Source organism: Haplochromis burtoni, unplaced genomic scaffold, assembly GCF_018398535.1.
Source record: "Haplochromis burtoni strain Fernald_Lab_line unplaced genomic scaffold, NCSU_Asbu1 Contig_9, whole genome shotgun sequence".
Taxonomy (NCBI): domain Eukaryota; kingdom Metazoa; phylum Chordata; class Actinopteri; order Cichliformes; family Cichlidae; genus Haplochromis; species Haplochromis burtoni.
This window is the reverse complement of record NW_024582370.1, coordinates 2788248-2811569: the sequence shown is the minus strand read 5'-3', so window position 1 is coordinate 2811569 and position 23322 is coordinate 2788248. Positions and strand designations below refer to the sequence as shown.

General features: G+C 42.6%; 1 protein-coding gene across 11 annotated transcripts in view; it reads left to right on the top strand.

Annotated features, from left to right (window-relative positions):
• si:dkey-151g10.3 (serine/threonine-protein kinase WNK3) overlaps nt 1–23322 on the top strand; it is a 36658-nt gene that overhangs the window by 5906 nt on the left and 7430 nt on the right. For 7 of the 11 annotated variants that reach the window (XR_006055325.1, XM_005914792.3, XM_014339366.2 and 4 more), the window contains exons 2-18: nt 2984–4134; nt 11194–11366; nt 11801–12021; nt 12423–12580; nt 12789–12877; nt 12995–13214; nt 13447–13768; nt 13952–14070; nt 14172–14372; nt 14807–18082; nt 18382–18425; nt 20057–20186; nt 20307–20423; nt 20513–20614; nt 20722–20767; nt 20871–21023; nt 21125–23145. Coding sequence is in view for 10 of the 11 variants with exons in the window: in XM_005914792.3 (XP_005914854.1) it covers nt 3415–4134; nt 11194–11366; nt 11801–12021; nt 12423–12580; nt 12789–12877; nt 12995–13214; nt 13447–13768; nt 13952–14070; nt 14172–14372; nt 14807–18082; nt 18382–18425; nt 20057–20186; nt 20307–20423; nt 20513–20614; nt 20722–20767; nt 20871–21023; nt 21125–23145 (8112 nt within the window). In the remaining variant the exon portion in view is untranslated. The remainder of the gene's footprint in view (nt 1–2983; nt 4135–11193; nt 11367–11800; nt 12022–12422; nt 12581–12788; nt 12878–12994; nt 13215–13446; nt 13769–13951; nt 14071–14171; nt 14373–14806; nt 18083–18381; nt 18426–20056; nt 20187–20306; nt 20424–20512; nt 20615–20721; nt 20768–20870; nt 21024–21124; nt 23146–23322) is intronic. The other 4 variants (XM_014339363.2, XM_042227893.1, XM_042227902.1 and 1 more) reach the window with 4 other exon arrangements.

Below are 23322 nucleotides of genomic sequence, written 5' to 3'. Positions count from 1 at the left end.
ATCTTCTATCAACTTAATTGAGGACTATTTGATTCGAACACTGTTGATGTTTTTCTTTTAAAAAAAGTTAAAAGTAATAATAACAAACACATTTCTTAGTAATGTCAAGTAATTAATTTTTAGAAAATACAGAAAAGGGTAATATTACAAAGCCCTTTCTGAAAAAGCTGTAAAGTTAAGGGACGTCCTGCAACTAATTAGGTTAATTAGACCAGTAACATGATTGGGGTATAAAAAAAAGAAGTTTACCAATCTACAAAAATAAAAATAATAATAATCACATCTGAAAATTGTGGAACAATTTCTGAATAATGTTCCTCAATGTAAAATTTTGAATATTTTGTCATTATCTCATCATCTATAGTAGCGGTCCCCAACCTTTTTTGCACCACGGACCGGTTTATGCCCAACAATATTTTCACGGCCGGCCTTTAAGGTGTCGCGGATAAATACAACAAAATGAAACTAGTACCGGTACCGAAAAAAAGAAGATTTATTCATAACACACTGAAAAGACCCAGGAAAACCGAGTTAACGATCAAAACGATAACAAAATAACGTTGAAAACCGATAAAAAAACCTGAAAACCACACATTTCACACCTGAGCCTCAACTCTCGCGGCCCGGTACCAAACGACTCACGGACCGGTACCGGTCCGAGGCCCGGGGGTTGGGGACCGCTGATCTATGGTACATAATATCACCAACAGATCTGTAGAAATCTGTGCTCAAGGATTAAGGCCAAAAAGTCAATGTTTCATGCTCATGATCTTCAAAAATATCATGAGCATGTTTTAAATGCATTCTGTTATGGAAACCACTCAATTGGCTCAGAAACATTGCCAGAAATGGTACATGAATACTGTGCCATCCACAAATGTGGGTTAAATCTGTGCCATGCAAAGAAGACCCAGGACTGTTAGAATCCTATATCAGACAAGAATGGTACAAAATTGCTCTCCTCTAAGTCCAGTCTCCTCAGTTCAGAGATGTTTACAGACTGTTGTTGGTCTTGTCCCAACTCTTTTGAGATGTGTTGTTACCATCAAATTCAAACTTATATGTTTTCTGTGTTTTGCTACAAATAGAATATGGGTTTACGGCATTGCAGTCTATGTACACTTTACATAACGTCCCAACTGGAATTTGGGTTGTAGAATAGCCTTATATTTATTATTAACAACTGGCTAGTAGCTGCTGGACTTTGGAAAGAGAAAAAAGAACCCTCACTTGAGTGGTGCTGCTGATCGATCCATTTTCTTTATTACTTAATCTGTTTAATTGGAGAAGTGCAAGAAAAAAGACAGATGGAAGTATTTCATTTGGTGGATATTTGAATATTTTATTCATCAATCGGATTCCTAGAAAACAGCCTAAATAACAACATATTACATCACATTTGAAGGTTATTATTTGATGATTTTTTACAATGTTTGTTTTCTTTTGTTATAGTATTTGGGTGTGTCTTGCTTAATGCTGATGATGGCTTCTCTCTTAGCTTACGTGTCTGTTCCTTGGAAATGTTGCTAAACTTGAATTGCTTGTTCTTCGGGAGCTTAGGCAGTTAGTCAACAGACAGTGTATTGCGCATTAGTTTGACTGACAGCTACTAGCATTGCACTTCAGACTCACTGCGTTTGAGCCTGGAGACACAATAGGCTTGATGTGAGTGTTAATGTCATTGTAATAAAAGAGATAATGGCTGTTGTGAGCTTCCAGATGATTCCCCTGTGGTAACCGTGGGCTTTGTTCGAGCTTAAAGACAAGTTCAGATTTGCTACTGTGACATTTCAGGGTCTGAGGCCGGCTGCTTCGGTGGGTTTCTTCCTAGCCAAGTCGCTGTAACCACAGATTGTTTGGGTGCATAATTGCAGTAGGTTTCACATGTTCACTTTCAAATTAATATGTGTGAAGGTGTAAACTTATATCTGTTAATATCCTGAATTGGACTGCACTTCCTATTCACTACATTCCCATAACAATCCTTGTGTACGGCTGTTGTTGGTATCCATTAGTATGCTTCCTGTAACTTCAAATGCTTAGTCATAAGGTGACTTTGGGCCTTATTGCAACTTTTATTAGTAGTTAAACCCTGGCTCTAAGATGCACTCTCCAAAGTAACTCCAGGCTATGAGCCACTTAGAGATCATTTGCTGTAAGAAGGCAGGGGAGATACAATACCATGGGACAGGTGGGGAGTGATAGAGGAGAAGTGAAGATAAAGATGCCACTGGAAAGCTGCCCACTTCTGTCCACACAATGACACAAAAATCACCAAAAAAACCTAACAGCAATCGATTACTTTTTATAGGAAGATCACTATTTCAGAAGAAACTTGCTTTGTTCACTTCTGCCTCACTTTACCTAAGGGCCAGTCAGTAGTTTCAAAAGATTACACTGCTTTAAATGGTTCCCAGGGTATGAGTAATACTGTAGTGGTGATAATCATAATCACAGTTGTGTAATCTTATGAGGCTTTTGTTGCATATGTGTGATAGTATCTCTCATACAGTTCAACAATCCCTCTGAGTATGAATTATTCACACTCAACCGAACTGGCCCATAGTTCATCATCCATTTTTAATGGTTGGGATTGTATACTCCTAACTGCAGCTTTCTGTTCGCTAATGGAGCTGTTGAGCACAACTTCAGACGCTAGACTCTGGTAAACATGTGATTGACGATTGATGAAACCATGTGTGATCACTGACCAGGCTCACGGGATATTCTTCAGAGACTCTTTCGGTTTAATTGTACACAACTGAGGCGTTTGTTGTGTTAAAATTACAGATGAAAATGTTTCTTTCTTAAGGTTCACCCTCTATGTGATTATGATGATATCTTGAAGTCATTCTTTCCATCCATTCACACTGGGCTGTTGGGGCTATTCCAAGTGTATCTTAATAAATATAAATAATGTACCAGTGTTTTTCTCAACAGATTTAAATATGTCAATCGACTGTGTTTTGTTTTTGTCTTGCAGGTTTACTTGAAGATTTCCGCATCAGAGTTTGAAATAATAACAGCGCTGCTTACCCCAGCTGGCTTGAAAAAAACCCTCCTGGTTTCCTGTGTTTGTTTGAGCCCTGAGATGTCTGATTCTTCTTGATTAGCACCGAACAAGTCGCTCCTGAAGAAAATGTAGGCAATGCTGAGAAGGAAAGTGAAGATAGAAACATCTCACCCTGCTTCTGTGCTTCTGTAAAGCAGCAGAGTAAAAGAGTCCGAGGAAGACGACGGAGGAAAAGAGTGACAGAGTGACCAGTTTGATCAAGGACAGCCTCACCTGTAGCAGTCTCTTAACACGTTAAAAGAAGTGAGAGGGTGACCACAGAAAAAGAGAGAGACGGGGACTGACGGAGGAACAAAGGTTTGGAGGAGGAGGTCTAGCAGGGGTGGGAAAGCCCATTCCCCATGGCTACTGACCCAGGAGAGCCCGCAGGCACCGAGGATTCCTCGGAGAAACCTGATGGACAGAAGGAGGAGGACCCGGAGTGGGAGGGCAGGGTCGACCAACAGAGGGAGAGGACAGACAGCACCCCTATGGACTCATCCTCCTCCCAGACAGAAGCAGGGAGAGCAGCAACAGAAGAAGATGGAGGAATCAGAGGAGGCGGTGGTGGAGGAGAAGCCTCCCAGGAGGAGACCGTACTCAGACCTATTTCATTCTCCACACCCTCCCTACCCATCGATACAGGTCAGAAACGACTAAGAAGGGAGAAGCGCTTCTTCAGGAAGAGTGTGGAGATTTGTGAGGAAGAGGATGAGGTGGATGTACCCACCTTGGCATCACATAGTGCCCCCCACCTGGAGCTGCGCTCATCAGACTCAGTCTTTAGTAGTAGTCCCCAGCAGCATGGGGTTGCTTCATCCTGTGCAACCTTGGGACATGAACCGTCTTGCACCAGCTCAGTCCATGAGCCTGGGAAAGATGCTCCTTCATCTGCACCTGTACCGAGGGGGAAGGAGAGGGACCGAGAACAGGAAGAGGAGGCGGAGATGAAAGCTGTTGCTACCTCTCCTGGAGGAAGGTTCCTCAAATTTGACATAGAACTAGGCAGAGGAGCCTTCAAGACCGTCTATAAAGGCCTAGACACCGAGACTTGGGTGGAGGTGGCTTGGTGTGAACTTCAGGTAAGACAGTCTGTTTTCTGGTTTTTTTAAAATTATTATAATCAGTGCACTTAAAGAACACAATGCCGTAGGTTTACTGGTAATACTTATACTTTATTTATCCACTTCAGAATTTAAACACAGTATTACTGTTGTAAAATGAACAGAGATCTGGAAATCTCAGCACGTAGTCTGCTTCCTATTCAGACTGTGTGACTGCAGTTCCGTGGAGACTGAGGTGAAAACGAGGAGCATCACTTGTAGCTGAGTGACAGCACACAGTGAAAGTGGAGGCATTGCCTTTTCTAGGACTGTATGAATAATAGAATAGACTGTCAGCATATCTTCTTGTTGTGATAGGTGTCCTATCAGAAAGACTATGCCATGTATTTACCTGAATTGTATGAAGGCGATTATTGTTTTTCAGGTTTGTATCAATGCTTGTTGTAGGTGTAGTAATCAGGAAAGAAACAAATAACAGCACACATCATGAAGGGGATATACGGCATCTGCCTTGCTTTATAGAAATAAATTATTAAACAAGCTGTTTCTTCTTGTAATCATGCAGTCTAATGCATGTATCACAAGCACTAAGAGAAGATAAATTAATGTTTGCATTATTTGTTTCTGTATTATTCCTTTAGGTGTAACCAGGTCTACAAAGCACAGCCTATCTGTTGTTTATGAAATGGAATTATGAATGAGATGTATTTTGTGAGAACAGAGTAAATAGGAGGACTGTAGCATATGTAGGGGTGACTGCACCAAACATCACTCTGAGAAAGTCTTTTTCATGCATTGTAATTGAAGTGGGAGGAAAATGTCGAATTATTATAAATGTTTAATATGGCTCCTCTGTCAAAGCCTTTACACGCTGTAGCCCACCAAACGTAATTATGTGGAGAAGTAATGGGAAACATTGTTATATGGTGTGAATATTAAATATGGTGGGAGGCAGCCTCGTGGAGGAGCAAAGAAATGCATCCCTCTGACTCTTAGCCTCACAATAGACAGCAGTGTTACAGTTAGCCATCTGATCTGACTGCTGGCTTTGTGTGAGGAAAGTCAGTCATGTGTTTGGTTTGGAGCTAATTCCAAAACAAGAGTCTTGGCTAATCCTTGAGATCAGGCTCTTTCTGTTGGACTAACAAGCAGCAGGAATGCCCTCATCACCTTTTCTCGTATTACTCCCAACACTTACTGAAACAGGTTCATATCAGCAGTTGTTCAGAGCTACTTAAATAATCGACTTGCCCTTTTTTGGGGGAAATTTACAGAGCTTGCAAAGGTAGCATGTTTCACCTGCGGTATCAATGTTAGAATTGTGTTTTGCCACCAGACAGTTTTTTGTCATGACATCAGCAACAACATTTTTGTGATCATTTTTTGAAGATGAAAAGCCATCAGTGTTAAACTTCACCCATCCAGTCCTACTGAGAACAGCAGGTTTTGGGGGTAATTGTTATAAAACAGGCTGCTTCAATCCAAAATTATTAAGTCATTTGAGAAGATAATAGATAATTTACTGTATAATTAGATTTTGTATTACAAACAGATAGTGAATTGAGAAAAACAAACAGACTGTAATTCTGACACACAGAGCAACAGCTAGGAGAAGGGAAAAAGGCAGCGTGTGAGAAAGAAAAGTGACAGACACAGGAGGTGATCGTGAAGGGGAAGAGAAGGAAAGACAGAGGGGGACACAATGAGCCAAACACAGGATTACCATGGCATCCCTCCCAGTGAGCAGCCATGTAGCTAATGCTAAGCTACCATACGCAGGGAGACACATGAACACACACAAACGTGCACATACACAGAGGCCTGGTCACACGCCTATAGATGCATCCAGTGCAACATTCAGTGCAACATTCTAGTCACTCGGTGCACATGATCTGACCCATTTACTCTAAATCACCAAAGTCTACTCATGGTTTCAATGTTTTCAGGTTGCCATTGACTAGACAAAAGTGATCATAATAATAATGACTTAAAGCCGTGATGGCAATGATACACTTGATTAGACAGAGTTGATGTGGGACATTAATTTGGTCCTAATAACAGTGTGCAATGTCAAAAAAACTTCAAACAGTGGTCGTCCTATCTTAAGGCACAGGGAATCAATAACAACTATATAGGTTGAACAGGATGATAAATGACTTGTACATGACTAGCCAGTACACTGTTTGATGCTGTCCACTTTACTGTGAGACTGCAGCCTGGGAGCACCAGACTCCTGTCCTCCTGTGACCATAAAGAAAGGGAAGCCGGGGGATTAGCTGTCCAAATGCAGCTTGAATGAGTGGGTAATTAAAGTTCACAGTGTGGACACCATCCCTCTTCTTTCCTTCCCTTTCCCAGGGAATTCCACACCTCACAGAGCAGAGCTATACATCAACCTTGCTATTGCTTCAGTCGTATATTGCCATCCATACAGGGGAATGTGTTTGTTTGAATCCCATAACTGGGAGCTGTTGCCCTCTTGTCTGTCTGTGTCAACATATCACTGTATGTGTCTGCCTGTCACCCTCCCTCTCTCTTTCTCTCTCACCCCACTTTCCCCCTGCACCCATACTCTCCCCCATCACTTTTTTGTCTGTTTGAGTGAGCATGCAGAGTGATCCAGGGAGTTAATTACAGTGGGTGCCTGTCAGGCTGGAACAAAAATCCTGCACAGACAGCATAACTCGGGAGGCAGAAACCAGACTGGTTCAACCCAGTCATCCCAGACAGGTCCAGCACACCCCAGGCCAGTTACATTCACAAAACTAGAAGCATTTAAGAGTTTAACAATAGTCACCACTTTGGGTTTGGTGATTTTACTTGTTTTGTTTCAGAGAATTTTAGCTCCATATCAAAAGGTAAATGTCAGCTTAGGAGGCTTCCTTCTCCAAACACTGTACCATGTGTGCTGGCTTGGTAAAGACTGCGTGCAGTCAAGTCTGACAGTTTGGAAGTGATAAGAGAACACATTTGGATTTTTTTTGTTAACTGTCATATTGTATATGTTCTATTAAAAACTGTCAATTTTGCAGTGATCAAAGTATCTTAGTGAACGTCAACATGCTCATTGACTTGCAAAAGGTGTTTATTCTGGATATACTTCTTTGGGTTGGTCTGATACGACAACAATAAAAACAATAAAGGGAGGAGTCGGGATTGTGTTTGTTGTTTCTCATTGTGAAAGACCAGTCTGATCAGGAAAAGCAAAGACGTAGTAATGATGGGTGACTAAAATTAGTTCAGGCTAAATCAAATAGACTACAGCTGAACTGACTAGACCGATTGGATCAATCTAATCAAACTGGCCAGGCACATATTTGCTGGGTCTCTGATAGCTGACAAGTGTCCCTGGGGCTGTATCCTCCCCCCAGAGTCTTTATTACCTAACCAGCAACCAGAGATTCAGTTGCTATTGATTGCTGGAAACATTGACCGCATAACACTACCATTAACTGTATAGCTTGATTAGAAATCAATAAAAGGTTAGCACTGGTGATCCATTTTTTATGGTATGATAATTGTCAAAGGCAGCATATTGAAAAAAATCTGTTTGGTCAGATAGCAGTCAGTTGTCACACCATTTCATCTGAAGAGTAGGTTTCTGGTTTGACAACATGCCGAACCAGAAATCTGTGAAGAATGTGGGACTAGCAAAAAGTTTGGTTTGTTTTGAAAACAAAAACGTAGACAGTATAGTATAAAAGTATAGTCTCTACCACTGCACAACAGTAGTACTACAGTAAAACAAGAAACAATTGAACACATTTCTTGTAGTGGTAAAGGCCTGCGTGTTGGCTAAAGGCTTCTATAGATCTTTGTAAACCTAGCCCACTGACCTGGAGTCTTAATCTGGTATGCAGGCAACCCTTTTGCAGCAATCTGTCTTGTTAGTTTGGGCTGTTGGAGCTTAGAGTGATCTAATCTTAGCCATCCACCACCTTAAAACGCTAACTGCAGAATAAGATACGGTGCATGCACCCTGATAAATGTATAAATATACACCTTCAGTATGAATAACGCTCCTCGGATAGTGCTCCAAATTAGTCCCCTTTATCCTGCTATAGCCATCTCAGATAAGAATGTAACCCCAGTGTAATATACGTATATGTGATACCTATACAGTGCTTGCCAAAATAGATGGTTTAACACTCACATGGTGCATTCATGATCCCAGCTTCATGCCGTCGACTTATGTACTTTGTAAGCTATATCCTGCCCATTTACCCTGGTGTTTTATGAGGCTACTTAATAACCCGCGGCTTGACCTTCTGCTCTACCAGATGTCTGATCCAAAAAAAATCTCACGGTGCACATGGTGCTTAGATCTTATTCTGTTTACTGATTTATAGTACTGAAGTCCCTGCCACAGATGCACCATGTAAAAAATTACATGATGTTGAAAGTTTTAACAAAATAAGAGGAGCATTACAAAGTATTACATACTTAAATATTTTTGTGCAGTAACTATGGCCAAAATCAGTCATTATAATGCAGGGTGAAATAATTACTTCATATGTCTGAGATTCTACAATTACCATTGTGGGCCCATCTATGACACACTTTAAGTAAAAACTGAATATCAAAATATTTCTGAAAGAGAAAGGTTCCTGGTTTTAGGGATCACCACAGTGGATCAACTGCCTCTGTCTCACCCCATTCCTAGCATCCTTCTCTGTAACACCATCCGTTATCCAGTATATCTACTATCCTTCCTCTGCACATGTCCAAACCCTCTCAGCTTTACTTCTCTAACTGCTTAACCAGAGTTACCCAGAGTTACTGCTGTCTTTTTGGTAGTTCCACAGTCTTCAAATCATACATCATACATAGAAGACTGACACTAGGAGTACAATAGGTTTCTGGCCTCTCCCATTTATTTACACAGTATATGTGTAAATGTCGAATTTTTATGATTTCTCTATTTGAAAGCAGAAATGTGGAACTGTCTGTGTGTTTATGTTGCTTTGTCATTTAATTGATGGTTAACAAATTGCTTTGCAACTGTTTTTCTTTCCCTCTGGTGTCTATTTTGTCATTTTGTTTTCAAACTCCATGTCTGCAAATTGCTGTTTTACCAATGCATTATTTGTACTGTCATATCTATCCATTTATATTTTTGACCATTAATCTAATTCAGCATCTCTGGGTGGTGGAAGAAAGGGCAGCATTCACCTTGGGCACAATGTCACTGCATCACCGTCCCAACACCGAGTGATAGACAGCCCTTCACACCAATAACCGATTTATAATCACCAATTAATCTAACAATATCAGACTTTTGTGATCTTTTGGCTTATTAATAATACAGTTAGAGGGATTTCTTCATTGATGCTGTGCCTCCATTTATGAGAATATTAGTGTGAATGTGTGAGCTGGTTCACAGTGGGCGGTAGGCTTGTGTGAGTACGTCTAGACAGATATTAACTGAACTCTTAATAACCTTTGCTGACCCTAAGGGTGGCTGATGATGCAATGCTCTGTGGGGAGACAAAATAGACGCTGAGGAGGCAACAGACACAGTCACACTGTTTCACAGTGTGCCAGACAATGAGGTAGACTGGAGCTCTGAACGAGGACACAGACAGTACTCCCTGACAAAATACAGCACAGCGTGAGCACACGCGAAAATATGAGAAAAGGTAGAAGCAGGCAGCATTGAGACTCACATTTGCATAAGAATGCTCAAACATAGTAACATGACAGACTTAGTAGTAAAGGCAGGAAGGTGTAAGGGCAAGGCTATTCTGAGGAACTAATTCTTAGTGAGTGCAAAAAGGAGCAGCTTTTTTGTTGATGCTTCTTCTCCGTTGAGAGGGAAGCGTGAAGAGATTGCTTAATATTTCCAGAAAAGGACACCAAACCAGCATCAACACAGAGAGCAAAAGTGCTCTGAAACGATAAGTACAGAGCTTTTAGTGTAGGCAGAAAAATGTATATCAATATATAAAGTGACAGAAGGCTGCATATCGACATTACATGAAAATCTGTTGGTCTGTGTCCAAATATCTGCAGTACTCCACCTCCCTGTGGGGAGGCGGGGTTTGTGGGGAAAAAAGCAAGCTTAACATCAATGAAATCGATTAGTGGAAACCAAGTGTTATGATGACTTCTATTTATAGTGAGGTCTGTTTGTGACACAGTAGTGGCTGCCACCCAATCCCCATTGATAATAAGTGAAACATACTGTATTGTTTGTTTTTATTTCTTCGTAAGTTCTTTGCATAAATGGCATAAAATTAGATTTTTTTAATAATACAAAACCGTGACACGTAACTTTCCTGTTAAACCTGTGATAATTCCCTGAAATAGCAGGTCCCTAGGTTAATAAAGCTCAAATGACCGCATACCTGAAAAGACGGATTTGTATACATGGATATAGCAACAGTTGTTAATGACAGAGTCTAAAAATACACACTCACTTAGTGGAGCCAGCAAAGTCATCTCTCACTGTGAAATGCTTTAATTGACAGTTTTACGACTCTTAATAAATTCTCAAATCACTATCACAACATAGCATATTCTGAAACATTTTTCCCAACTGCTGGAAACTTCATGTTCGTGTATTTTCTATGTGAATAGAGTACAGCAAATTATATTAATTAAAGTGTTAGTATTTTAAGAAAAAGCAGTATAATGTCTGGAAATGTAAAAAGAAGAAAACAAACATGCTTTATATATTCACAACAGAAGAAAAAACCTTATGCGATCAATCTTAGGGATTGCAAAAGACTATATACCAGTGTGTAACTGAGGGATTAGTCAGTGCTATCTCTGTTCCTATAGGAAGCTGCTTGTGCCAGTGAACTGTATTTCTGCAACAGCCATTCTGTCCGCCATACTAGGGATGTGTGGCAGATGCAGTAGAAATGTGTTTTATAAAGCCAGTGACTGGGTGTTGTCTTTGCAGAGCTACATCTATATGCTGCTAGCACCATCTAGTGGCAGTAGGTGTTATTGCTTCATTATGGGAGTGCTGTCCAGGGCAGGCTTATGTTTTGGTTTCCTGTGAGTAGTCACGGAGCAAGGGAGTGAAACAGATGCTGAGGCTCATGACATGACATGTACCTCCTATTTCAGGATCGCAAGCTGACCAAGGCAGAGCAGCAACGCTTCAAAGAAGAGGCAGAGATGCTAAAGGGGCTTCAGCACCCCAACATCGTCCGCTTCTATGATTCCTGGGAGTCTGTACTTCGTGGAAAGAAGTGCATTGTACTAGTCACTGAACTCATGACATCAGGAACACTCAAAACGTTAGTGTAACCTATCTGCTACAGATAGCTATTATTGAGTCTATGTTTATTACGTTCTAAAAAAATTTTTATTTCAGTTAATCTATAAAATTTGTTAATCCACATTCATTTTTCATTGTCTTGCCAACACCTTGGTACTCACTTCTGTTAATGAATTTGATGAATGGAGATTATTCATACCGCAAAACACAGTTTTTATTGTGCATAGAGTTAATGTACTATTAATCTGGACAGATGTGTTGCTTTATACAGAGATATATAATGTGTTTCAGGTGAAGTGTCATCACATTATCACAACACGTTCAAATTCAGGAAATATAAGTAATTCATAATATTTCGCTATCGCTGTCAGTGTTTTGACTTACACGTTTTGTCTATTGGTTGTTTATTACAATATCCTTTTGAGTTTGATTGCTTTTATTCTCTATCCACAGTTACCTGAAGCGCTTTAAGGTGATGAAACCCAAGGTCCTTAGAAGTTGGTGTAGGCAAATTCTGAAAGGCCTTCACTTCCTTCACACCAGGACTCCACCAATTGTCCATCGGGACCTCAAGTGTGACAACATTTTTATAACAGGCCCCACAGGATCAGTCAAGATCGGTGATCTGGGACTGGCCACTCTTATGAGGACCTCCTTTGCAAAGAGTGTTATAGGTAGGCTGCTTGCAGTTTATAGATTGAATGCTTTTTAGATCACTCATGCCCTGTCTCTACAAGATTAAGGCCTTTCCTCTGCATTCAGCACTACTGAGATTTTACAAAAGTCTCACTTAACTTCAGTAGACGTATAGTTTATTTCTATGTTAGTAGTGAATGTAGAAAGAGGGCACTGATGATGAAATGCCAGCTCTCTTAGCCTGCAGAAGCAGTGCCCAGTAAAGATAAATTAGATGATGAGTAGGTAGATTATTATCAGTTTGAAAATTCTTACACTGAGTCTGAGGAAATTTCTGCTTTGTGGATGGTATTACATCACTGTAAATACAAACTCTAATCTGTAGTGAAATAATATTTCGATGTTTGGGTTGTCATAGAGTACTGTTTGGTTTTAACAGGAACCCCGGAGTTCATGGCTCCAGAGATGTATGAGGAGCACTATGATGAGTCTGTGGACGTATATGCCTTTGGGATGTGTATGCTGGAGATGGCTACTTCAGAGTACCCCTACTCTGAGTGCCAAAATGCTGCTCAGATCTATCGCAAAGTCACAAGCGTGAGTCTTTGAAATATTCGCAAGCAAACTCTATGCATTTGTGGTGATGATGCATAAGGATCTAACTGATTGTTGTTTTATTTAATTGTGATCTAAACTATTTGGCTCAACTCTGAAAATGTTTTAATTGTTAAATGCAGGACTTAAAATCCTAATTACATAAGTTCCTGTAGAATACAATGAATTTCCTGTTTCTTTTATTTTTCAGGGTATAAAGCCAGCCAGCTTTGACAAAGTAAATGACCCAGAGATCAAAGAGATCATTGAAGGCTGCATTCGTCAGAACAAAAGCCAGAGGTAAGCAGAATTTGCTTTCATAACACTATGGCATCCACTCTATTATGCAGAGTGACTGGTAATGTGATCATTAAACGTCCCAGTCTCTTCTATCATCGAATTCTCCTTTCTTGACAGACTCTCCATTCGAGACCTGCTGAACCATGCTTTCTTTGGGGAGGACACAGGCGTCCGGGTGGAACTAGCTGAGGAGGACACAGGCACCCAGGACTGCCTGGCTCTCCGAATTTGGGTTGAAGACCCCAAGAAGCTGAAGGGGAAGCACAAGGACAATGAGGCCATTGAGTTCAGCTATGACCTGGAAAATGATAGTGCTGAAGAAGTGGCTCTAGAGATGGTAAGGCAGGAATAATTAATGCCTGACAAGCTGATCGGGTCCGTAGGTGTCAGGTACTGTTGACTGGGAAAAGGCCTTGATTTGATACTTAAACGCTTAAATGCAGGTTAGGAATTACAAGCCCTTCACTTTATCTATCAGCCACTTCAAGATTTCTCCAGCTGATCTAGATTTCCTCACCTGACATTTGCCCATTAATTAATTACTCTCTCTTTGCCTCTCTACATTACAGGTGAAATCAGGCTTCTTTCATGAAAGTGATGCCAAAGTGGTCGGAAAATCCATCCGGGACAGAGTGAACCTAATCAAAAAGTCAAGGGAGCGTCGACAGCAGCAGGTCCTTCAGCAGCAGGGCTTTGAAGAACGAAGAGACTCCACTCTCACTTCCTACACCTTTACTCATCCATCTTACCCATCCTCGCTGGTGCAAGGGGTAGCTGGACACACGGGAGACGGAGGGGGAGGTGGAGTGCAGGAGTCCGAGGAGCTTCCTGAAGTGGACCAACATGTCAGGCAGCAAAATATTTTCAGTGGGGCAACCCTAAATCTGCCAGGTACAGTGTGCTCCTTAGTGACATATCCCATGTGCCAGTAGCTGATCAAAATGTATCTATATGAAACAATTATAATGGTGAAATTTTAAATGAAAATTTTAAAATACATGAATATAATTTGAACTTTTTGTGTAGTCTGAATTTTTATAGTGTCTTATTTTTTAAATGTCTTTGACTACTCAGAAGGGGAGAGCATTGGATCTGCAAGCTGTGAATCTTATGCGAGTGGACAGAGCCAGGCATACTCTCTGCAGGGGGACTCATATACCCACTCACAGACCTCATTACCCACAGTTGCATCTGTAGGTGTATTTTTATATCTTACTGATAAAATTATTGTTTTTTGAACTTAAATACTGTATATATATTTATATATGTATTAATTTTTTCTCTTGCACAACAGAGCACTGGTGCATTGTCTCATCCTCAGATGCCCCCCATTGGTGAGAGTACAAGTGTTGCTACTATACCTCTTGGGCCGAGTGTTAGTATGACAAGCATGTCCTTAGGACAAAGTGGAGGAGGACCCATGGGTCAGACATTTCTTCACTCCGGTACTGTGGTTCCGCAGGTATCACCAAGTGTACCTCAACAATACTTTCAGGTGAAAATGGTGATAATGTGCAAACTGACAGCCTAATTTAACATAGGGGCAATGAAGGCTAACATTAATGTTAATGTGTTCTTTTCCATATAATAACTGTTTGTGCCAACATAAATCATCCTCATAATCATCTGAGATTCGCCATCTGGTTTTACACTACACAGGGTTTCCCCCAGGAAGTTGTTTGTCAGAGGTGGTGAGATGTCTCTCTCATTAAATACTATATTACCTTGGAGTGTGAAATTGTGATTCTGGTTAATTTTGTGGGGAGGCAGCCAACCTCTGCTATAAAGCACTGTGGGACACCCTGATTAAAATTAAATGTGTTGATAATTGATGCTTCTTTCCAAAGCTTAATCTTAACCCACTTTTTCTGCTACTTTCTTTTCCCCCTTCTTTCAACTCCAAACATCATTCTGCCATTATCGCAATAGTCACAAACATTCCCATCAGATGATTTTCAAACCGCCGCTCCCCACGGATCAGTTGCCCCTTCACAGTCATACATACCACCTGTTTCCCCACAGGCACCCATTAATGTTCTCACTGCATCCATGCCAGTCAGTGATACTGCTGGACTAGCAAGGACAATTGTGCCCCACGCTCAGCAGACCCAACACCCTGCCACTCCCATGCAGATCACTGACATCATTTCCCAGGCCGCACCCCAACAAACACAGTCTGTCGTGATCCCCCAGCAGACTATTGTCCCACAACAACAGATGGGAATGGATCCCCAGACCTCCACCCTTCATTTGCAGCAGCAGCAGCAGCAGCCACAACTGCAAATAGGGGGGCAGTCAGCTGAGCTTGAACAACAACAAGTTACTGCCGCTCAGCCTGCAACAGAACAGCATCAACACAGCCTTTCAGCTACGTCCATCGAGAAACATCAGTCTGAGACTCAGCAGCAGATCTGTGTACAGCAGTCTGCCCCACACGTCCAGCCAGCTTCACAGCAGCATGTGTTCACACCACAAACAGGTATGGAGCAGCGAGCTATGCAATCAACAGGGGATCCCTGTGAACAGATAATGCTACAATCACAACAACAGCTTCAGCAACAGCAAACTTTGTTACAACAGCAGCAGCAAAAAGAGCAGCAGCAACAAGCTTTACTGCTTGAGCAACATCAGCTGTATGTCCAGCAACAGCTTGATCAGCAACAACAAAGAGCACTGCTTCAACAGCAGCAGCAAGCCCAGCTGCAGCAGCAGCAAGCGCTTATACAAAAGCAACTGTTGGATCAACAGCAACAGCAACAAACTCTCATTCAGCAGAAACAAGAGCAGCAGCAACAAGGTCTTGGACCGCAAGAGCAACCAATTTTTCAGCATCAGTTAGAGCAACAACAACCAAAGCAACCTCCTTCACAGCAACAGAGTCAGTTATATCAACAAATTGGACAGCGCCAAACTGGAACACAAAAGGAAACAGAGAATCAGCAACAAAGTGGGCAAAACGAGCAACAAATTTTATTGCAGCAGCATCCCCAGCAGACGCAGCAGCAGAATGAACAACAACTGCAACAGCAGGCCTTAATCCGGCAAATGGAACAGCAGCAGGCACTGATACAACAGCAGTTAATGCTACAGCAGCAGCAGCAGCTTCAACAGAAAGCTCAGCTGCAGCAACAAGAGCAGCAACAAGCGCAACTCAAACAGCAGATAGAGCAGCAGCAGCAAGCTCTGTTGCAACAACAGTTAGAGCAGCAGCGTCAACAGCAAGTCCTGTTACAACAGCAAGCAGAAAGATTACAGCAACAGGCTCTAATGAAGCAGCAGTTTAAAGAGCAGCAGCAAGCTTCCATCATTCAACTTCAGCAAACTGAAAAACACAAAGCTGTCCCTATACCACAAAGCAACAGTGAGCAGCAGATTCATCATCAACCAACCGATATACAGCAGATGTGTATCCCACAACTGAACTCTACTCAGTTTACACCTCATGCTTCTCAGATGATAGAGCAACAGCAGCAAGTAGCACTGATGCAGCAGCAGCAGGCATTTGTTGCCCAACCACAGCAGCACACATCTGTAATGGAACCTCACATATCAGTTGGCGCACCAGTCAGTACTGAGGTAATTCATCACCAAACTTATATTATATCTCAGGGCCAAGTGCCCATGACCATTCCTACTACTGTTCAGACGCCTGCAAGTGTCCCAGCTCAAATCCTTACACAGCAAGGACAAAGTGAGGCTCAGCCCCAGAACCAAGGCCAGAGCCCAGCCAAGTTTATAGCTCAGTCTGCAGCCCAAGCACCTCAAGCTATGACAGAGGGCCAGGTAACTACCCCATTATCATTGATTCAGGGACACACACAAGTCATCCAGAGCCAGCAGGTTCCTTCCCAGAGTAGTTACCCTGGGCCTGTTACTCCCACACAGAGTCAGGTAACTTCTCAGCCAATCCAGGCTCATCCTCTGACCACAACCTTTACTCAGTCACAGCCACTGCATGGCCAGGTCCCAAAGGCTGATGTTCAAATGACGGGCCAACAAAGTCAAACTACTGTCCAGCCTCCAGGTGCAGTTGCTTCAATCCCCAGTCAGATTCAACATGAAACTCTTATTCAGCAAAATGCTCAAATGCCAGCGCTCACCCAGCCCCAGATCCAACAACAAACTCAAGGCCAGCAAGCTAGCCAGTTGCATGCTCAGTCTGCTGCTGGTCCTTTGACCAGTCAGTATGTCCCTCACCCTACCCAGCAAGCCATACCACCTGTACAGTCTGATATAACTCATATTACCCAACAGCTGGAACAACAGCACCCAGTAATCCAGTATCAGCAGATGATTCTGTCACCTGGCTCAGCTGGAAGTTGTGGAACTAAAACAGATGGTCTCAATGCAGTAACTGCCCCTCTTCATCCTATACAGACCAAACAAGCACAAGTCCCAGGCCAAAGATCACTACATCCAGTTGTTCAGGGTGACCCTTCAGTAATTCAGTCCATCTGCCAGCCTGCTGTTCCTCAGTATACTGAGCAATACCAACAACAGCTGCAGAAGCTTTCTCACGTGCAGCAATCTCTCGCCATGCCACCCCCACAGACCCAGCTACCGGCACTACCCAGCTCAACTCCCGTTCAGCAACCACTTCCTCTGAAACCAGCTTTGATAACCTTTGACGAGAGTCAGCTTCCCTCACAGTGTCAACCTACTTCACCTCTAATGACCATTGCTCCTGGACAAGTAGGCCCCAATAATGTGGCTGAGCCTCAGTCCCAGGGCAAGACCCCGTCTCTGTATAGCCACCTAGTGCTAGGTGCCCCTCCTTCTCCACAGCACCATCCCAAGCAGATGCCACCAACTCACACACAAACACAAGCCAGCAATCAGGCCCAAGCACACTCTCAAACACAGATACACACTCAGACACACTCTGAGGCACCTATATCTGAGCAGCCTATTTTGCCCCATGCTGTCTTTCCTACGCAGCAAGTGCCCCTAAGCCCTTTGCATACCTCATGTCCTTCTACACTATCATCTCTTACATCCCTGCCATCCACCTATCCTGCTGTTGCCCCTGCTCCAGAGCTGCCTACATCTTCACCAGCAGCCCAGGTAACCTTACCAGTGCAAGTCGACTTTATACCCACCTCCCCTCTGCCTGTTACTACTCTACAATCACTTGATTCTAATGCCCCCAAACTGACCCAAGGCTCGCTGCAAGACTGTGACCTTTCCCTGCTGGGCATTGCTCAGGTACAAGAAGTATGAAAGTTTGCTTTATAAATTTGATAATAACTTTACTGACATGCTGGCACAATAAGTAAGCATACTGCTAAATCTAAATATTTGAAAATAAGCTTTGACTGCACCTTTTTGATTCATACTAACAAATTTTGATTCCTAAGTGTATTCATAGAACATGTCCTATATGTCATTTGTCATAATCACACTATTGCTTTACTTGCCGTTAACATAGCTAATCTATTTTTGCATTCTTTTCTTCATGCTGGCATGGTTTGTGCGCGTGTGTTTGTATATATGTCACTCTACAGGATGGTCCTTGTAAGACAAGTGCAGATCGTCATTCTTCATCAGGGTAAGTGATATCATTGCAGTCTGATTTCCATATAAATGTAATCTCAGTACTGAGTGAAGCTGTAATTTGCCATACAAGGACTTAAAACATGCTCAGAGACTTGGTTTTTCTTTTAAATTGAATTCATTTTGCAGCTAAGTAGTAGTGCAAAAAGATTATGTTTTTTAGAAATCATAAAAGAGTCTTATGATGTAATAATGTTTTACATTTGAATCCTTTACAATTTCACATTAAATGTTGAGTGAGAGCCTTTAAACTGCTTCAAGCATGGCTGCTGCTTTTAGATCATTTGTGGAAAACTCCTCTGCATTTTTCCCTGTGTTGCACTAGATTTTAAACACTGTGGCCAAATGACAAGCCTTTATCTTTAAAGGCTCATTTTGGGTAACAATGCATAGTCTCAGTGATCTTTCTTTGGCAGGTCAGGAGTATTTGGTTTTGGTTGTTCTGGTTCAGCCAGAAAAGTCCATTGCACTGTGTGCTGACCTGCAATAACACTATGACAGAAACCATAGTTCAGGTGGTTTTTGTTGGATGTTCTTCTCATTGACAGTCTGACCCTCAGGGTCAGATTCCTCGTGCATAGACCTGCCAGTATTGAAAACAATGAGAAGTTTGCTTCTGTTTGGGCCTCTGACTAACGTGCCACATTTGGAATCGGACACACTGGTGTTTGATCTCTGCTTCATAGACAGGAACTTTGCTCTTATTAGCAGTGATGATTCTGGACAGCCATTCACAAATGCAGGTTAAAGCTTTATTATGCAAAGGATAATCCATATGTAAACATCAGGAACACAGACATCTTCCCTGGGCTAAAGTTCATTTAAAATGGACTGAGGCAAAGTGTAAATATGGTCTGTGACAAACAAAGTTTGAAATTCTAATTGGAAAACATGAATGCTGAGGCACCACACTAAATAGGGAAGGGACCATCCAGTTTGTTATCAGCACTCAGTTCAATAACCTGCATCTCTGACAGTATGTGGTTACATTAGTGCCTATGTAATAATAACCCTGAACATCTGGAAAGGCACCATCAGTGCTGAAACATGTATACAGGTTTAGAGCAACACATGCTCCCATTCAGATGACATCTTTCTTAGGGAAGGTCTTGCATATTTTAGCAAGACGGCGCTAAACCACATACTGCATCTTTTACAACAGCGCTGGCTTTTTGGTAGAAGACTCCAGGTGCTGAAGAGGCCTGCCTGCAGTCCAGATCTGTCACCCATTTAAAACATTTAATGCATCATGAAATTAAAAATACCACAAAGAAGACACAGGATGTTTGAGCAACTAGAATCCTACATGAGACAAGAATAGGACAATATGCCTCTCCCAAAAGTTCAGCAGCTGGTCTCCTCAGTTCACAGATGTTTACAGACTATTGTTAAAAGAAGAGGGGACGCTACCAAATGGTAAACAGGGCCCTGTCCCAACTTTTTTGAGACATGTTGCTCCAATGAAATTCAAAATGACCTGATTTTTGAGATTTGGAAATCATTGCATTCTGTTTTTTGTTTTTTTTGCTGTTTTATACAGTATCCCTACTTTTTCATAATTGAGTTTATACATTTATACACACTTAAGATTTACAATACAATTTCTAATCTCCATGACACCTTTAGGTGTATACCAGCCAGTGGCGAAGACCCCTTGCAGCTCTTGGCGAATGGAAAATTAGAGAAACTTAAGTCTCAGAGACGAGCTTCCAGCCAGAAGTCTGAGAAACGCCAGTTTCAACTGAGCATGCTTCAGGTGAAAAAATATAGGAAACACCAGCACTGACTTTATTACTATATTTGTTAAAGTATATTTATGGATATTAAAAGATTAATAGCAAAGAATAAATGTGATTATTTGTCTTGTACTTAATAGGTGTCGGGCAGTGGGGACAATATGGTGGACTGTCAGTTGGAGACTCACAGCAACAAGATGGTGACATTTAAGTTTGACATTGAAGGGGATGCACCCGAGGACATAGCAGATTACATGGTACATTACTGTATGATCCTGTAGTTTGCACTTATTTTGAAAAGTATTGTTTTAATTTTTGATGACTGCCATTTGATAAAACTTTGCAGGTGGAGGAGGACTTTGTCCTTGATGTGGAGAAAGAAACATTTGTTGAGGAGCTCAGAGCGATAGTTAAGAAAGCCCATGAAATTCTTCAGACACATTCAGAGGTACTATCAGTCTAGCCTCTTTAGTTTTTCTGTTTTGTTTGAATAATGCTGAATCTGAGAAAACGTGAATATATATACAAAATGATAAATCCTTATTTTCGTACTAGACTGGATCGACTGACCAGTTACAAGTCAGCACTCCCACTTACTCCAGTAAGTTTAGGCATATACAAATGTTCTGGTAGAATGGGAATATGTTCTATGTGATGTTTCTCAACTTAGTAGAAAACAGTAAACAATCTTTACGGTTTCTCAGTGGACCCAGTGCCCCATTCCTCCCCAGTGGGACGTTGGCGGTTCTTTATCAACCAGACTATCCGCCACAGAGACTCTCTTTCCAGTCAGGGAGCAACCACACCATCACCCACTGCAGAGACAAGGATTCCCCAGTCTCCTAAAAGAGAGAAAGGTGAGCACTCCTGGAGTCGGTTTTATTACTTTGGCTTATTAACATGGCCCATTTGGCCACATAACAAAAACTTAACTCCGTGTTCATTTCTGCGGCTGTAGAAAGTGAAGGATCCCAAAGTCTGGAGTCCTTGAGTGGAATGGGCTCTCCTTCCTACCCCACCCTTTCTGCCACCTCCCCCCCAGACTCCACTGTTTCAGTACCTACTTCCATGAGCCCCTCTGCTACCGCAGCCCCTGTTCATCACACAGCACCTGAAACCAGGCCTGGACCAGCCTCTGTCCCTGTCACCACCTCAACTGGCCTTATCTCAGCTTCTGCTGACCAAATTTCTATTGCTCCTTTAACTATAGCAACATCTGCTGCTGCTCCTGATGCTAACCTCACCAGCTTGTCCACTGCTCCTGCTGTTGTGTCTCCCTCACCCATCGCTATTCATCCTGATAACCTGACTTCTCCTGGAACCAGTGTTTGTTCCACTGCGAGTCAAAGTGTAGATGATACTCTGATCTCTGCTTCAAGGCCCCGTATGTCTGCCGTGGACCAATCTTCAGCCTCTTTTCATTCCCCTTCTCCTGCTGTAGTCATCCCTTCTACTGTAAGCCAACTTGGCATAGAGCAGCAGCAGACATACACCCAAGTAACCCAACCAGCCCCACAACAGCCACACCAACAGCTACAGTCTGCATCACAGCAGCAAGTACCATCACCACAACAGAAACTGCAGTCCCAACATCAGGTGTACCACGAACAAGTACCACTACAGCAGGAACGAGCACTTCAGCAGTCTCTCCAGCAGTTGCATCAGCAGCAGCTAATTCAAACACAAATACCACTTCAACAACAGCTGACTGAGGTGCAGGGAATGTCTCAGCATTGTCATTCAGAGGTGTTACAGCAGTCTCTGCCTCTGCCACCTTTTCCTCAGCAGCCAACCGAACAACCCCTTGTTCAACAGCAGACATCAAAGTTTTCCCCACAGTTGCTGCAGCAGCCTCAGTTACAGCAGTTACAACAGCAGATTATGAGTCCTGCTGGTCCATTGCCCCCCAAACAAGCCCACATTGATCAACAGCAGCAGCAGCAGCAACAGTTAAACCTACAACAGACATTACACTTACAGCAGCAGCAGCTACAACAGCAACAGCTTCAGATGTTTATGGGTGCTGCAATTTTGAAACCAGATCAAAACCAAATGCTGCCCCTATCAGTTAGTCAGCAGTTTCTTCAACAGCAGACACAGCTAAATGTTTGCCCAGTACCACAACAGCAGGTCCCACAACAAACCCAAGTGCCTGCTGAGCTGTTATCACAACACATACAGGCACAGAAACAATCACAATATACTGAGCAGCAACAGGAGATGGTTAAAGCTGTGGACACGCCCCTCAAACAGCTGCAGTTTCCACTACAGAAGCAGTCCTCCTTACAGATGTCAGAGTCAGAGGTGTCCACGGGAGAGACAAGTGTTACAGAGGACACAGGGAGTTATTCTGCCCCCTTTCATCCCTCCTCTGACTCCTCTCTGCCACCTCTGCATCTGGGAACTGCTGAAACCCCCTTACCCACATTCTCCCACGTAATGACGCCATCCCCCGTTCAACCTTCCTCCGTAGCCGAGTCAGACAGCGAAGGCCCCCCCAAAATTGAATTTGTAGACAACCGCATAAAAACCTTGGATGAAAAGCTAAGGAATTTGTTGTATCAGGAGTACAGCAGTGGGACAGCATTGGCTGGGGGGGCTACCTCTGGCCCAACATCAGCTGCCTCCACATCAGCAGGTGGTGATGAGTCATCAGAGCCACAGTCAATCCACCACTCATCTTTCCCCCCACCTGCCTCCATCTCAGATACTTCCCCACAGTCCTCATCCTCTACTACTTCCTCCACCACCTCCCGTTCGTCTTCCACTTCTCCTGACCCAGAGAGAGAAGGAGGTGGAGAGAAAGCTTCCAAAGAGGTGCCCAACTCTATGGAGTTGGACCCAGTGGAGCAGCAGCTTGGCCCATCACTCCTCACCACCTCTGTCTCATCCAGCCCACCCACCCCTCTTCTGCCTCCCAATCAGGATGACTCTGCTGGGCCCCAACGCCCACCTGTACCAGGAGAACCAACCATTCTTGTGAGTGAATACCACAGATTAGATTTCAAGTAAATTCTCCTTCAGTTTGTCTTTCACTGTAGCGAATTATAATTATTGTTCTGTTTCAGTGTGTAAATGTGACTCCACTATGTTTCAGCTGTCCGCGATTATTTGTATTATATAAATGTTTGAGTATCTCTGCGTTCTTTTTATATC